Below are 18,110 nucleotides of genomic sequence, written 5' to 3'. Positions count from 1 at the left end.
ATAATTCCATAAAGTATTTGACATGAAGAACATGTCTTAACTTGCAAAGTATTCTAAGAGGCAAGGATTGATAATATGCAAAAAAACTATTTCTAGGAGTTAGGATATTTAGAACCAATTGTCCTTGCACTGAAAAATTGTTCTTAATTGTGGTGGTTTTATAAATTGCGTGTCTGCTAAGGTTTGTCATCTCCAAATAGAGATTCCTGTAGGAGGCCATAAATTTTTCCTCTTGTAAATACCCTACACTGTGTTTTGCTTTCATAAATCTACCCACATTTGCCTTTCTTTGCCTCCGCCCTTTTGGAGGGTAGTACATTTTCATTTTTTTTCTTTTTTTAACCTTATTAAGTGAAATAGAGGGAGGGAACAAGCACTTCCTGGCATGTTTTAGTTGCCTTAGAAAATGAAATCATATGTGATACATAATTTTCGTAAGCATTTGTTTTTCTGTGATGTCCTCCCTCCATGACAAACATGATTAATTGTTCTCTGAGCATTACATAACTTCTACAGAAGGAGTATAAAAATATGATTCTCCTCATTTTGCAAATGTTCATTAAGGTTCAAAGCACCTACAGCAGCAAAGCTTGAGGTTAAATACAGCCCACACTTGTAGTTTAGACTAGAAAATTCCCTTGTTTTTTGCCTAAATAGATCTATAGCTCAGGATAGATAGTTTCCCAAATGCCTTAGTCCCTGAAGGGCTCCCGTGTGGAAAGGGTGACAGAGCAGATACCACTCATGAACAGCACCGGGTCAGACACAAGACCAGGAAGGTAGACTTCAGGTGCTGCCCCTTTGTGGTTAGGATGCTCCTCTAGGAAGCAAGGAAATGCTTCATCCTACATGTTCTGAATCAAACCCATGCTTTTCACTACCCCATCCTTCCTCCACTTTTGGCCAGTACATGAAATAGTCTTGGAAATGCTCTTCACCCTACTTATTAAAGCTGGACGCGTCTTGCCAACAAAAAAAGAGAGAGCTCCCTGGAGTGGGGGTTTGCACTGTTGTAGTTATATTGAGCGGGGAAACCTCATCTTTGCTCCCTTGATTATTTTTTACTTGTATTGCAAGACTATTAAATGTAAAATGGGGAAGGAGTCCCAAGAATAAAGTCCACAGCCCTAATGTGAGCCAGGGATTTCAATTGCCATTTGCTTTTCATTGCCCCAGACCTGCATTTCTTAATCTAAAACTATTTTTAATTTTCTCTACCCATTTTCAGGAGTAAATTATCAGCACCCACTCAAAAACTGACTATTGGTTTCCTCCCAGATCAGACTGGAATGTTAAGAACTGATTCCTGAGTCTCAGTCTCGAGGACACGATAAATCTTTGCATGTCTGATCAGCAGCACTTGGTTCTCTCTTCCAGTTTTGGAATTCAACAAAAGAAATACAAAATACTGTCAGTTGATTGTTTCCTCTGCAGAAAGGATTACTCATCAGTGATCTCCAAGGGCAAATCCCAGTGGCGGGAGACCATGTCCCTGTAGCTGAATGAGTCTTCCTGCAAAATCAGTGTTCCAAGCCCATGGGCTGAGTAGGAACAACTGTACCAAACCCTATTCAGCTCTAATTGCTGGTTTCTGTGCTCCCAGTTCAGCACGTTTTGTGAGTGCTGAAATTAATTTACGGACTAAATTACTCTTCTGCATTTTGTTATGTGCAGAAGATGCTGCTTTCCAGCAGTTTTGATTCCCAAGTTTTATTTTCCTTGCCTGGGATGAGACTTCCTGCGTGTCTAATCAGTTCTCACCTTCAGAAAGAAGAGCAGATGAAAAACAGTAGAATGCAATTCAATGTGTAAAATATGCATATTTTAATTTAATAAAAGAAAAACAGCAAGGGAGATGTAGGCACAGAACAGTAGCCCCTAGAGCTCTAGTAACTTGTCAAGCCATGAGAAATAAATATAGCATTAGAAATTCCATAGGCGTTCAGTAAAGGAGTGTGCATTTGCCATGCTCACTTCTAATTATGGCTGTGGTTGGAGAAGGTACTTAGAAGTGGTCCTTTTAAAATGTGTATCCCTTTATTGCTTAGCTTACGTCTTTTCAATACTAAAGTGCAAAGCTAATTACTGACGATTTTTGTGGACTTTTGCTCCTTGATGTGGTTTTGTCAGCACTGCAATTCTAAACAGAGCTCATATTTAAATTATTTAATAATAAGGCTTGAGTTAGGAGTCTACTGAGAAGAATAAGAGCAGTTTATGTCTCTCTGAGAAAGCATAAATTATTGCAACACATGCAATCATCTTGAGTTTGCCTTTCCCGTTGACTTCCAAACAAGTGATGCTGCAACAGCAGGGGACATAATACAGGGAGCCAGACTGATGACTTCATATTTATATATGGTCCTCTCTGAAGCCATCTTTTCAGCTGCAGTCAGATACTTTTTAAATTAAAACCAGATTGTTGATCATTAATTTTTCAACATACAGGTTCACTTAGCTGTCAGGCACTGCTATGATTTTGCAAGTGGCAGTTCTGACCTTGCCAGATTTGACCCTTTTCATATCAAAATGATAAGTCATTTTCAAACAAAGTAGTTTGCAAAAACCATTTGTATTACTTTTTGACTGGCATACATTGTGAAGTTCTAGTTGATAAACAAAAATCTAAATTCCCCGCCATTTTTTTCTTCAGTTAAAAGGTCTCCTTTCTTTTAAAGCTTGAAAGAAGTCACAGTTGAGTTAATTATTTTCACAATATGTAATGGGAAGAATATTATCTGACCCAGCAAGCGTTAGTACCTTGCTTTTTTGGGTTCTTTTAGGAGTTGTGTTTATTCACGTTGAGTTTTGATTATCATTAGAAATTATTTGGGTTCTCTTTGCTGTTTTTTCTGCTTTTCCAAATCTTTGTATTTTCCAACTATATTGGAAACCTAAAAGACTGAAAAGGCACATTCTGTAGTTTGCTGGAAATCTCTCCCAGAAAGCAGCTGGTGTGATTAGCCTGTTATATTTAGTGAACTTGCTGTATTTAACTGATTATCCCATCTATTTTCTACTTTTAAATCATCACATTTTAGAAACTTCTCCACTAGTCTCCATTAAAAGAAGAGCATCTGGGCAGAGCTCATATCTTGTCATTTCCCCATCACTAAAATTAAGAAAATGACTGAAAAATAAGTTTGGGGAGGATCATTCATTACAAAAAGAAGCTTCAAAAAAAAGGAGTTTCATATTAACCATTTTATTTACAAGCTAGTAAACATTTTCAAATATAAGCTATCAAAAAAATAATGTTTTATCAGATTTATGGTAGTTTTGTAACACTGGTTCTACTATTTGTGACTTTATTTTTCTCCTTGCTTAAAAAACCAATTCTGTGCTCCTTCTCAAGTAATTCGTACTAAATATAATTCATCCCAGTGTGGAAGTCCTTTGTATGGGACTGGCATGCTGGATAACCACAGCATGAGGTCTCCACACTTGGTGGATTTCATCAACAGGGAATCCTGCGGATCTCAAACACACTGCTCATCTTTGGGTTGCAGGATTCAGCCTCTAATTTGCAATAAGTGGAACAGGATGGTGTTATTCTAGTCTAAGAAGTGTTTTGAGAATGATGCATACAGCAGAACCTCATTAAAGATCATTAACATGTTACTCTCCAGGCCTATAGGCTGAGGGCAGACGTCACACAAAATTACACTCTGTTCTCCCTTTTCAGCTCTGTGAGCTCTGCAGTGAGCTCCTGCATGTAACTCAGACTTTATCTCTTCCATTCAGAAGACTCTGTTCAACATTTCTTCTTCTCCTGGAAGTATTACCATAATTTGCAAACATGAAACTGCCTGTGCTAAGTGATTTGAATAAGTTTAGTTTTATATATTTCAAATATGTATGCGTGTATGATATATATATAAATGTTTAGATTTTATAGACACTTAGAGTCTAAGGCTTAACTTTGCTGGGCTCTACCTAAACATAAAAGACTCCGCCCTCAGGGCTTGATATTCTCTTCATTCTTCTATCACATGCATTGATTTACTTTCTATTGTGCAAGCACACAAAGTTCAGAAGCATGAGAATTACCATGAGTTCGCCACCAAACCTCCTCCTTTACTCTCTAAGCCCAGCTGAAATGTCTCTTTGGTAGCCAGAAGCACTTCTCCAGAGGCTCTACTGGGATTGTACACACCTGGTCTCTGTAACCAGATCTTTTGCTACCAAGACACACTCTTTGGGGCCACTTTCCAGTTCATGGACATATCTCCACCCTGAGCAGAGCAAAGTGTCAGTGCTGGGAAATGCAGCTTCTGAAAAACTCATCAAGGAGCTAAAGATGGAGAGGTGAACCAATACCAGTATAAAACTCTGTGAACTGCTTTTGATTCGTCCTGCTTCCCCATTATTTGGAAAGAAATCCAGATACCAGCCAGATGTTCTAATATTTGAATTAGCAAGGAAACAAAGAAAATGCTGTAGTCCCCCAGTCACAGGCTGTGAGCCTTAGTGGAAATCCCATCTCAATTGTAAGCACAGGAGATGCAGGGGCAGTTGTAACAGGGATGATGGCACTAGGTGGTATTGCCTTCTTGATTTAGTAGATTTGACTCCTACTTTTCACACAATGACCTAAAAGAAATATTATACCCCAGAGTAACTTTGAAATTGTTTGTTTAAATTAACTTTCATTTGGATTTATGCTTAATGAAATCTTCAGAGATGCAGACAGCCCTTCTCTAATGAAATGCTCTATCTTTGAACCAATGAACAGGGTTGCCAAACTGTGAGAATTCCTCTCTAAATGAGTGGGCTTTTATAATGTTACACTTGGGTGGCACAGGCAGAGTGCTCGATGATTAGTTTATGGTCTAGATCATTGTATTTTTATTACACTCATAAAAACTGTGTTTCTCCTCATTTTCGTAATGGCTTCAATGAGCTTCTATACCTTCTAGAGGCACATTAAATCGTTATGTGATGGAAGTACTGATTTAGTGGGGCTAGTTTTAAAGTAAGATGCATGTTTTGAATTCTTATCTTAGTCTGATTGCTGACTGAAAAAGTGAAACTACGTTAGAATGAATGAAATCTGTAACATCTTCCTTACATATAAAGAAGGTTCCCAGCTGTGGCCTGAAATGCAGTACATAAAAGATACAAATGATAAATCTACATCTGTCTGTAAAATGTCTATAATTTTAAAGTATTTTTAAATGGTTTGTGGCATTCTGAGATTTTAACATGATGATGAGGGAATTACAGTATTTTTATTTAAAAAAATCTTTTAAGGAGAAAAAAGAAAACAGATAAGAAAGATTATTTTTTATTCTTAAATTCCACTGTAATTTTCTCCCCACTTCTATCAAAATGATAAATAATCCTATTCTGTGCAAACTCTAGATTCATTTCTCTAAATGATTCTAAGCTGGTTTTAAAAGTTGTTTTAATTATGTTGCAAAATGAAAAAAAGGGAAGAAAAGTGTTATTTGTTTTTCTATATGCAAGCTTTCTTAAAAGAGAAGACAACATCATTATCCATGAATGGGAAACCTTTTTATTTGATACGTAATTAAAAAAAATAATCCTTGAATTGAATGTATCATCTCATCTTTGCACAGTTTAGACAAAGGCCTTTTTTGTTGACAAAATTTACATGTCAATACAGTTGCTTATAAATATTTCTGTGAAATAAACATAACCCTTCACAAAAAGAGCAGTTTACTCTACATTTAGTAATTTTATATGCTAGCAAAAAGACAATGAAAGTTGTATGCAAATATAACATCAATGTACAGCATAATAATAACAGTTTTTAGTAATTATGCTGCTTGGTATTAATTCATAGGAGCCTTTTTGTTCAGCCATGGGCTGTGTTTGGAACAGAGATATGCCAGACCCAAGCATCTCTGCTTGTTTGCTGTTTGTGGAAGACATCCACAAATGCTTTAGTTGAGGATGTGCTGGATTCCTGTATCCTACTCTGTGACTGGTCTTAATTATTTAGGGATCATGCTGGCAGTGGAGATACTCTGTTTTCCTCTGTTCCTGCAGTACTTGTGCTCTGTGAAAGCAGCAGCAGTTGGACTTTCCCTCTATCTCCAGAAAAAAAAAAAAAAAAGGAAAGTAAAAGGAGAAAAGAGAACTAGAAAAGAGAAAGGGTAAGGGGAGAGAACAAAAAAAAATAAGGAAAGGAAAATAAAATATAAACAAGAAAAAGACAGAGAAAAGGGAAAAGAGAAAGGAAAAGAAAGAAAAAGGAAGAAAGAAAATAAAGGGAAAAATGAAGGAAAGAGAAAGTAATGCATGTTTGCAACAAATCTTTTATAAATGTGCATTTGGAGGGATGATTTATTCCTCTGAAACATTTCTGGAAGAATAGATTTCGTTTGGGTTTTTCCTGTCTTTTCTTCATTATTTTTGTTCAGGTGCAACTTTTATGATTGTTTCAGTAATGCAGCACTTTAATGACTTTTGCTACTTGGCAAACTGAAAAAAGGCGCAGGGCTGAGAACAGAAACAAGTTTCAGTGTGTGTGACTTCAGTAGGTCCGTGCTGCTTTAGTGTTAAATATCAAATCTTAAATAGCTGGGTGTTCTGCTAGCATCATTCAGTTTTCCTTTAGAGGATCTAAAAGTTTGACAGAAAAGCAGCTGAACACAGTACCAGGAGCAAGGAGAGATTTTGTGGATGACCCGGATTGAATTTGCGGGAAATTCTTTAATATTTCGTGGACGCCTGCAAAATATGGTGCCAGTTTATTCGGGGATTTGAAAGCAGCTGCAGAGTAAAAGTGTCTAATGAAAATGAAATAAATTTCCTGTGAATGGAATAAATTTTGATTGTGTGTCTGAGTGCAGTAATTATACATGTCACGCAGTAATTAGGCAGTCACAATGTGGCCACGGTGTCTTTCTTTGTCTGCAGATGGTCTGGGAGAACGGCTGTGTCGTTATTGTCATGCTGACACCCCTCGTGGAAAACGGAGTCAAACAGTGCTACCACTATTGGCCAGACGAAGGGTCAAACCTCTACCACATCTATGAGGTACCTACACAAAATATCTGGTTGCAAACGTGACAGTAAGTGCACGGGTTGGTTTCACACGGGGCGAAACGGTGTTGAAACCGATCTAACTTGGAGGTCGAGCTGAGGGCTCTTAGACACGCTTGGTGTGCCTTCGAGTAGTTTCAGATTTGCAAAAAGCTGGAGTGCAGCTTTCATAGCCAGGTAGTTTCCATCGAATAAAATATAGGAAATAGTGAGTCAAATATTACAATTTTAATAAGGGTGGTAATTTTGCTTTTCAAATGGTTTTGCAAGTGGTTGATATATGAGAGTGTGTATTTATATTTTATAGGAAGATAGTATTTTTAGAACTAGTGAATTTTGCCTTAGGAAAGACATATGTATATCTTTGCAGAAAAGTCTCTATATTGCTGTAGTAATTAATCCTATCTATTTTTACCTCTTGTCTCAGTCACAACAACAAATATATATTTTTATTTTCTGCTCTGCATTTCTAGCCCAAAATATCATATCAACAGTTTTCTTGCTATGTAACATTGACAACGGCTGTCAGATTTTTCCAGTTGTCCAGCTGTGTAGAGGAAGAAAATAGCACCACAATGTCAAATACGAAGAAATGGGGAGATATTGTGAAGAAATATTGTTATTTAGGCTAAAATGCGAACAAACTCATTGCCTGAAAAGATGAGCTCTGCAAAGAAGCTGCATTTTTTAATGCTTATTTTTCTTCATAGCAAAGAAACCAAATTTTCACTTCTCATATGAGTTCAACTCAGATTTTTAAGACCTCCAAGAGTGTCCTGGGCAATGCACTTGTGGGCAATTCCAGATAGAAAGCAATTGCCAGTCTAGGACATTTTCAAAACAAATGACCTTTTGTATTCACATAATGTTATAAACTTAGTGAATTTTCTTTTGCATTAAAATTGTCAAGATTTTTCTTATGTTTTCAATACAATAGCAGAGGCAGCTAACCCCTTTCTGACAACTACACTGATTGCTATATCAGTTTTATTTTTTCTCCCCAGTACTGGCCAATTTGCTAATAAAAATAAGATTTTCATGCATTTCCTTCATCCCAGACCTCTTACACCTGCAATCCTGAAGACATGACTTGCAACCAAACTTGCTGATCTCTATTTGTTCCTTCCCGTGGGTGTAGGTAAATCTTGTCTCTGAGCACATCTGGTGTGAGGATTTCCTCGTGAGGAGTTTCTACCTGAAGAACCTGCAGACAAACGAGACACGCACAGTGACACAGTTCCACTTCCTTAGCTGGAACGATCAGAGGGTTCCTGCTTCCACGAGATCACTTCTGGATTTCCGCAGGTAAAGCACAAAGTATGACTGTTTGTTTAAGATGATACTGGTCTGAGGAACTAGACTAGTGCTTTTATTTGTCCTTTAAAGATTTTTGGTTTGAAAGGGGGTTCCTCAGCCTGTGATGTCACAATGCTAAACTAACACAAATATCCGCAATAGGTTGATGTTTAGTGTTGTTTCACACAGAGATGTTTCCTGGTTTTAAGACATACTCATTTCCCGTTCAGAGATCGATACCTTTCCTCCTTTTGTACAGTTCTTCAGTGCTGCTTCTGTAATTCTTTGTTTTTCAAGAATTTATCCATTCTGAAATTTCCAGGCTTTTTGTGTGGCTCCTCTAAGATCCTTATTTCAGGACTCTCACAAATAAATTAGGAAGTATGAGCATGCTTGGAAAAAAGAATCACAATGGAGTCATATGGCTCCATAACGTCATTCCCATGGGAACATTTGCTCATAAGGATCCAACAGTGAGGTCTGTAGACCTTTGGCTGCAGGAAGGTGAAAATTTGAGAAAGCAGACAAAAATGTTGACAGAGCATACCCTCTGGAATTTTAAAGAAAGTCCATGTGGCTTTAAAATACAAATACACAAAGGCAAAAACCTGTGAAAGTCCTTGCCACCTTCTCTAACGTTTGCTGTGTCTATCTAAATTTTAATTTGAAAATTAAAGCCATGCATGATAAATACTGGAGCGAAATAATCTTCATTTGATTGCAAACCGTGCCCAGTGCATCATGTGTAGGTGTTAGCGTGTATCAGCTAATCCACAGCGATGCGCTTATGACTAATGAAAAGAATCTCCGAGAGGTTTGGGGAGTTGGTTCTCAATCCACAAGCGGCCTGTGGGATCACGTGTTGTTCTCTCTGCACTACAATATTATCTACAACCCCCCGAAGTGATTATAAGGGGCTCAGCGCTCAAAAGGTCCAAACTTGTTTCTTTCAATAAGTGCTGGAAGCTCTGACTGACGCCAGTGGAAGTTGTGCATCTGCACCCGAGGGGAGAAGCTGGCGTGTATCCAGCAGGAGCTGTTTGCACAGTTGTCTGTTGGCAAAATTTTACCCTTAAAAATTTGGGACTTAATGCCGCCCTTCATCCATTCAGTATTCTTGTACATCTTGCAAGGCTTTTCAGAGCACAGAGTCATCTCACACGGTGCAGGTCGGGTAACAGAGTACAGCTGCTGTGAGTCACTTGGGACTGTGACCAGGTGAGAATGTGAGGATCTGCTACAGGCCCAACACAAAAGCAATAGTGGAGAAAGGAAGCGTAGGATGGAGTTGAAATTGTAATTGAATTTTCAAGGTTTTCTTCTCCGGGTTCAACTTGAATATGATTTTTATAGGTTGATTTCCCTTTGCTTGTGGTACTGAGGAAGTTGCCTGTAGTGAATTTCTGTATTGAAAATTCTGAGTCGGTTCCATCAAGCTGTGTGAGGTGCAGCACAGAGCCAATGCAGCGACCGACTTCGCTCTTTTTAAAGTTAGTGGGAAATCTGGTAGCAATTCTAACTAGAGTATAAATGAGCCTGTACAGCCGGGACATCTGAAGTTTGGAGTGCCTCAGCCCTGACTTGCTTCAGTAAGGACTGAGTTCCCTGCATGAGCTGCAGGATTAGATCTACAGTAAGTCACAGTTCACATCGCCAAGAAAGCGCTTCTTAGGGTGGCATTGTGTAAGGGTTAAATAGCCGAGTTGAAGAAGTGTTGTGCAATACTTTGAAAAAGAAAAATGATAACTAGATGAGAAAAGTAGTGGAGCTGCCACTCTTTGTATTTAAAGCCAGTATGGGAATGAACCTGTTAAGATTTAATTGAATTCTGAGTGTTCATTTCACATGTATTCACAGTCCAGCGTAGGGGACTGTAATCATTTGCTACGTGCAGATTTTGTACAATGAACTCATAGTGCTGAATGCATAGTAAAATTCCGCCTGAAAAGGAATTTTGGCATGCAAAATAGCTGGTCTATGAATCTCAGTTTTCTTGGTCATCTGATCTTTTTTTTTTCTTTTTCTTTCTTTTTTTTTTTTGTTTTTTTAATGACAAAAAACCTAATGCACTATTGCTAAAATAATGTATTTGGAATTCATTTATACAATACATGTTTTGCACCTGAAGCTTTCTATTTAAAGTACAAACTCCGCTGGATTACAACAGCTGAGTCATAAAGCCCCCAGAACAAATGCCTGACAGTGCTACCATACTCTTAGTAGGGTAGTGCTAGGAGGGGACTACTCTCATTTCTTTTAATCTTATCTATGTTTTTATGTGCATTCAGTGTGTTTGTATATATATATGGATATGTGTGTATATTTATATATTCACATACATATATGAAATTAAGCATATACATAACCAACCCTCTATTTTTTATAATTCATCACCAAGAAAAATTGGATTCCCAAAATTACCTTGCCCAGAGTCTGTCTGTGGAAATATGGACCTTAAAATTTTTATTGAAGTAAATTTTCCTAGTCTCTTTGAAAACTGAAAGCTTACATTTCTCTTACTATGTATCAGACAGTGATTTAGATGATTTTGCATCTAGAAGATACATTAAACCTTGCTGAATAATCTATCATACTGTCATAATGTCGGTATAAATTGCCAAAAAGAGATTATTCTATATATTTCACAAATCTATACAAAAGACAGTCCCTGAGAGGTGAGGCTACTACGGAAAACACTGGTCAGTTTTAAATGCTTCTGGAGTCCTAATTTCATTTTGAACAATAGACCAATCATTATTGCTCTGGACTAGCTTGTTAGTCATGCACTGATATGTGTCATTAAATATTTCTTGAGCCCAGAGGGAGCACATTTACACTTTAAAGAGGGACTGCTAAGCTAAAAGATAATTAGCATCACATGTGAGGGCTTTGCTTAAAATATATATCTATTATGCTATCACTTCTCGCTGTGTGCAATGGCATTTACTAACACTGCTCACTTTAAAAATGGACAAATTCTTATTTTGCCAGCTAATTAGCGGTTGCCAGTGTCATTTTTGTGATGTTGCAGCTAGTAATATGAGCCCAGTTGCATAGTCACAAAAGTGATCATTGGAAACTGTGACTCTGCTGCAGGGACAATGTGGGAAACCCCTTTTCTGAGCCTCTAACGACCTCTGACCTTTGCTTGCTGATGGTTTGCATGATGATTTCTTTTTCACTCAATGAGCCAAGGGTTGGTTTGTATTACTAATCATTCTTTCTAAGTTAATTCTTCCTGTATATGTATATATATATATATAATATATATTTTCTTCAACATTCAAGAACTTTGCTTACTGATGAATTTTCAGCTCACTCTCATTAGCCAGAATTAAGAATGAAATGAGATGTTGCTGCATTTCTAAATATTTTCATAAACTATATATAGACAAAGCTCTGAACCAGCTGGATTGAAACCCTTTGTTTTAATGTGTTTTCTGAAATGTGTGATAATGAAAATGTTTGAAACGCCTTCAATAAAACTGACAAACATAAGGTGTCTTTCCCTAACATGTGTCTCTGGCTGTCTGATTTACTGAGAGGTCTGATAGATTTAGATCAAGTTTGTCATTGAAATTATATTAGGACTTTGGTAGATGGCTAGTCACAACATGCAAATATCATATTAGTGGGACCATGCAAGGAACAAAGGAACCACACAAGCAGAAAGAAAAATGGTAAATACCCCTCTGTAGTGATTAGCTTTTATTTAATACTTCAAACGCAAAAACAACTCTTTGCTAATGCACATGATGGGGATGGGGGGAGGATGACCAGCTGCACATCAGGAAATGCAGACTGATTGTATCACGTGTCTGTAAAGATATTTCAAATATAACTTATTGTACAATACAAAAATAAATATCAGGCTTTATATCATATAGAAGCAGCTGATCCTCAGATATGGCCATCAAGAACTGAATGATTCATTCATGTGTAAAGTCTGCTGCAGCTTAAGTCATTGAGGTTTTGCTTGGTACTGCCTGTGTATATATGTATTTATGGACCTATAAATGGTCCATTTAACTTCTGAAGTCAAGTGCTCCTCAATGACTTACCACTTATTTCACAGAACATTGTTCTACTGCATTAATTACTTACATCCAGGGAATATAAATAGAGACAGGATGTCTCTGCAAGTATGATTTACATAAGTAACCAAGAGAGTAAGAATTGTGAAAAAGTCCCGAATTCAAATGTTTAAAGGGAATAATTACAAGAACTTAATATTGTTTTCAAGTTTGGTTAGAATATTAAATAACAAAAAGCAGAATGTGAAAACATAGTTTCATGGGATATCACCAACACCTTCATAGCCTGTTTGGGTTGAGTTCCAGGTATCCCAACACCCTGTCAGAAGTTTAGGCATCCTCAGGCTATACTGTAAGCAATGTTTAAAGATATATGCATGTTTTCACAGCACAGATGTTGGTGAATAGTTGAACAGCCAAGAACTAAATGATTCAGTAGGTTAGTTATGCTTTAAAATTCATAATAACATCATGCCACTGTTGCCAAATTTCAGCAGCTCAGTTCAGTTTAGCCATCAGGATCCTGTGTGACACTTGCACTGAGATGGGAACTGTTGGAGGGTCTGGACACCCCTTGAAAGCTGCCCTATGAAATGGTTTTATAGGAGACCTTCTAGCTCCAGTAAACTCAAACACCTCATCAAATAATTTGAATGGAAGGTTTTGATTTCCTGAAGCAGTGCTTTCCCATTTTAGTCTTTATTCATCTTGCCTTGTTAACATATGTGTGCATATTTTATGGGTTTTTGGGCCTGTAACATACTTGACATGCAAAATATATCCTAGAGCAAAAGAGAGGGCTTGGGATTTGGGGTTTTGTAAGGCAATTTAAATGGAATTAAACCAATTTTGTGGGCTCTGTTCTTAGACTAAGTGTCTCGGTTTGCTTGAGCACCAGTTAATTCCTTCATTGAGTTTACATATCAGCAGACCTATTCTATGACTGTACTTTTATTGATTGATTTCACATATATCCTCTTGCCACTGAGACTGTTTAACCAGGAAGCTGTTGAAAACAACAATATTTAAATATAAAATGTATAAGACTTTTGAAGTAGGACCAAAGCAGTAAAGCTTACTGATGGGTTTAGTTATTTTTACTACAATGCATTACATTTTAGAATTTTTAAGAAGCCTTTCAGGAGATTTGGTATTTGCCTTTCTGGGAAGAAGTAGTGTTACAACTCAGCACACATTGCACAAAGAGTACTGGATTAGCCATTTTTAATTTTGGATTCAGTTTGATGCCCCTTGATATTTCTTTGAGCAAGCTCATGAACTCAGAGTTTGCTTTAAAATTAAAGCATCTCAAGGTAATCTTAATTTTGGAGATACATGAACCTTTTGAGAAAATAGTTCATTTATTTTGCCCAGACAACAGTAATAATGGGATGTTTTCTGGGATTTCTACAGCAGCAAAGCAGAAGTAAACTTTAAACAAGATTATGTACCTAACATCTGCTCGTTACATTAAGAAATTATCATCCTGAGTATTTCTTTAAAGACAGCAATATTTGCATTTTCTTATTGCTTATTTTTGACAGTTGGCTAAAGAAAAAGTTATAATGTGCTTAATTAATTTTTTGTGTCTGTTTTATTTCAGAAAAGTAAACAAGTGCTACAGGGGTCGCTCTTGTCCAGTAGTTGTTCATTGCAGGCAAGTACAATTTCTAAAATAGCTTTAGAGAGATCTATATGTGTTAGAATTTAATATAGATATAAGTTAAGTGAGCAAGTTAAAGCTTTAGATTAATCACTAAACAGTGAGGTAGGCTGAAGGTATTAAGTTTAATTCAACTGGGTTTTAATGCTAACTAATACTTAGGATCTGTTTTCATAATAAAATTATCCTTTCATATGATTTTGTAGACATTGAGCCGTGACTTAACAATGTATGGTCAGACTTTCCAGTATAAGTAGCACTTCAATTTCATATATCTTCAAAACTATGGAGGTTTTTTGCATTCCCTCCCAATTTAGCCTTATTTTATTAACAGATAGTTATGTTTTATTTCTTCTTTGCTTGCTTTTAGAGATCATGGTAAGAGGGCAGTGTCAGGGAGTGTAAAACTGCCTGAGTAATCCTTTAATCACAGATTATTTTTAGGCCTGACAATCTGATAGATGCACACGAAGGCTGTCAGGCAGGTCAATGGAAAACTTTACTATAATGTTGTGTTTTGCCATTGGAGGTTCTGAGCTGTAAGGAGAATGCTGCACTACTTATCAAAAATATCCTTGTAGATAATGAAGGTAGAAAACCTGCCCTGCTAAGAGGCAGGACGTTTGCCACGTGGCACTCCACTTTGGGTGGTACTGAGGAGGGAGGGGATGTGTTTCTCACCTGGTTCAGCTGAGTCACCTTCCACTGGATGCAAGGAGGCCTCAGCAGAGGTGAATGCTCCAGAGAAGGCTTGTTTGCATTGCCTTCAGGAAACCTGAGATAATAAATATCTGAACCAGAATGAAGAACCTTCAAGTTTCTCATTGTTTCCTTACTGCAGTGGATGGAAATATGTACCATCAGCTCATCAGTTTTTGTTTTTATTGATCCTGATCGCTGCCTTGTCTCTCATTATTCAGCTTAAGTAATAAGACTGTGTCTTTATTCCCTTCATAGACAGAGAAAAAAAATTATTACCTCCTTTTCTCTAAACAGCGATCTAATAACTGGAAAAAAAAAAACTCGTTCTACGGAGACTTAACAAAAATTAAGTTTCATAGTCTGCCTGTAAACAGAATGCAGTAACGCACTTCATGCTGTTCTATTATTTTTCCTTTCGTTAATTCTTGTACACAAATTGAGCTACCAATAAAAATAATGGCTTAATTAATAAAACTACATACCAGTCTAATTGGTCACACATGCACCTTTGTAAAAATTTTGGGGAGGGAAGGTAAAAAAGCTTTTGCTTAAAGTCTTAATTATGTTTGCTAACAGCAGCTCTAAAAGAGCATCACGCTGGCAATTACACATTGCTCTCTGAAAGGGACAGAAGCTGCATTCAGATTAGGGCACTTTCCCCCTCATGAGGCTCGATCTCACATCTCTGAGGAAGGGCTATTGATACATAAAAGTTAAAGCTGTTTCTTAGGAATTACATTATAATGTTTTTTCTGGTCGTTGCAACCAAGGAAGAATTAAAGGGAAAGGTAAAAATTAAAAACCGAACCACTTATGATGCATAGTGAGGAAAGACTGCAGTCCCTCCATAACCAAATATTTTAGTTCTTGAACAGGTCTCTGCATTCCCTCTGAACACTGTGTTCAAATGCATTTTTGACTGTTCTGGTTAATGTTCTGGTCTCACTTATTCTGTGATTTTTGATCTCAACTGACTGTGAGGTCATTGAAGAGAAGTGGTATCCTGGTTTAGGGTTAGTGACTTTTCCACTGTTGTTTAAAATGTTTTTCTCACATAAACACAACTTGGCTTAAAAAATCAAAGCGAAGGCCCATTATCCATGCAGGCTAGTGGTTAATCTTCCACAACCAGCTTGTGTTAATTCAGTTCAAGCTTTCTCTCCTTTCTCAGTTCCCTACCTTAACCCCTCATTCTCTCCTCTCCCCCCATGTGTAACAGTATATAACATTAAAGGCAGGTACCTTCATGTTGAATCTAGATTCACATTGATAGGCTTTATTTTTTCTTTTTCCTTTTCTGTTGGCAGCGATGGTGCAGGAAGAAGTGGAACCTACATTCTAATTGACATGGTTCTCAATAAAATGGCCAAAGGTGAGAATCGAAAGGCTTGTTACTTCCTCAGTACTGAAAAATGTGCTTGTGTTGCCATGACAACAGTGGGGGAGCAATAGTCACAGAAAATCTGAGAATAAATTAGAGGCAAATTGTACTCTTTCCTGAATGTTCTATAGTTTTATTTTCATAACAATTTTAAACAGCAAACCCTAACGCAAATGCTTTGTGAATGAGCAGGTGTGTTTGTGCTGTTGAAAAGTATTTGAATTTTTAAATTTATCGTTTGAAATAGGACTACTGTTTTTAGAATTAGAAGCCTTGGGTCTGTACAGTTCTGGTTTAGTGGTTCCATGGGTTAGGCCCTGGGCTGGTCATGACTTGCTCAGTCCCCTGTCACCTACCCAGCCACGATGGTCAGTTGTGATCACTTTGCTTTTTGTAGCTGCCCTTTGCCACCAAAGGACCTAAAAGTGCTGGTGCCAGACAGGGCCTCATGTGCTGCACAAATTTGTCTCTTAGAAGGAAAAAGACTGTAGTGAACAGGAATAGGGGACTGAAAATAAATCAGTTAATTCTCTGTTTCAAGTTCTGGCACTATCTGTTTGATGCTGAACATTGTATTTAACTTTTCTGTTTCTTAGTGGGCTTATCTGTGACATGTAATTTTATAAAGTGGGAAATCATCTGCCAACATAAACATAAACTGTTGTTTGTTTAAAATGAAGTCTATAGATCTCTAGAGATTGAGACTGTTCCTTTATTTTTTCTTGATTGGTAAATGGTTCATGATGGGAAGTACTTAAGATACCCTGAAATAATTTTTGATAGAACTAAAGAAATTTTTAATACTGATACTGTCTTCAAAAGGATGGAAGGTGAAAGCAGGCATGTAAACCTGACAAAAAATATACAAAAATAGTAATTTACCTTTACTGACTCTTAACCTGAATTCTTAAGCCACCTTGATCCGGCATTATGCACATCTGTATTTAATGAAAAAGGATTAGTTCTAAAAACATATTAATTTATATAGAGAAACAATAATATTTAGTTCTTTGAGTTCTAGTCACTTTACAGTTGTTGTTTAAAATCTTCTAACACAGACATATTTTTATATGTAGTTTAAAAATATACTCCATGCTTTACAGTCATCTGCTGTTGCATCCTGAATATTCCAGTCCTCTGGGACATGGTGGCATCCTGTCCCTTTAGAAAGAAGATTTTAGCATTTTTTTCCTCTCTGGATTCTGTTAACATGTCTCATCAAACATGGACTGAATTTTCTGCCTGCGAGCATCATGTGGAACTTGCTGCTGATGCTAAAAGAAGTTGTATGTTTGCCTTCTCCTTTGCACCATACTGAAAATAAATTTTTCAGTGGGATGAGATTAGTTTTTCTTGCTCATTGGAAAATAGGTTTTTGGTCTGTGAAGGAATATGAAGATATTTCCAATGCTTGTTACATGCCACGTGACAACCTAGACTTTAAAAATAGAAGCAACGGTACATCGTAAAATTAATGCAGACCTTTGTTAAGTGTTTGTTCAACTCATTTCAGTCATCAGCAGTGAGAAGCCATAGTGAAAACTAGATTTAAAGTATATGCAATTTATTGGCGTAAAGAAGTAAATGAGAAGTATTTTCTAGCTCGGGGCTTTCAGCCACTTAAGGGAGGGTTGACTTTGTTGTAAAAGCACTGAAGAATGCCATTTATTGACTCCATTGTACCATGTAATGTCAAATTCCATTTTAAGTGTGGGCTTAGCGCTTCACAATACCAGACAAGTCATGTGAAACTGGCCAGAGAAAGGCGTCACAGGGCTTTTTGGAGATCGGTCACCCCCATTTTGTTCTTGACCTGCTCCCCTCTGCCCATGGGGGTGTGCGACGTGAAATCCCCTGACCTGGTGCTTTGGCTGGAGTTTAAATGAAAGATCAAAGGGCAGAGCGGGCATCTCAGCCCTGCTGAGGTGGGCCTTTCCCAGGCTGTCACACTGTGCGGCCGCCAAAGGTTTTGTTCGGGCGGGAGCCGCGGCCCAGCCTGTGCGGCCGGGGCCCTCTTTGT

General features: G+C 37.4%; 1 protein-coding gene across 1 annotated transcript in view; it reads left to right on the top strand.

Moving 5' to 3' along the window:
- PTPRN2 (protein tyrosine phosphatase, receptor type N2) overlaps positions 1-18,110 on the top strand; it is a 577,227-nt gene that overhangs the window by 534,887 nt on the left and 24,230 nt on the right. Inside the window, exons 17-20 of the mRNA XM_017819358.1 lie at positions 6,889-7,008; positions 8,153-8,319; positions 13,948-14,001; positions 16,017-16,081. Of these exons, the coding sequence (XP_017674847.1) occupies positions 6,889-7,008; positions 8,153-8,319; positions 13,948-14,001; positions 16,017-16,081 (406 nt within the window). The remainder of the gene's footprint in view (positions 1-6,888; positions 7,009-8,152; positions 8,320-13,947; positions 14,002-16,016; positions 16,082-18,110) is intronic.

This window comes from Lepidothrix coronata, unplaced genomic scaffold, assembly GCF_001604755.1.
Source record: "Lepidothrix coronata isolate B3197 unplaced genomic scaffold, Lepidothrix_coronata-1.0 Scaffold74, whole genome shotgun sequence".
Classification (NCBI taxonomy): domain Eukaryota; kingdom Metazoa; phylum Chordata; class Aves; order Passeriformes; family Pipridae; genus Lepidothrix; species Lepidothrix coronata.
The sequence above is the reverse complement of the archived record's forward strand: the minus strand, read 5'-3'. Positions and strand labels throughout refer to the sequence as shown.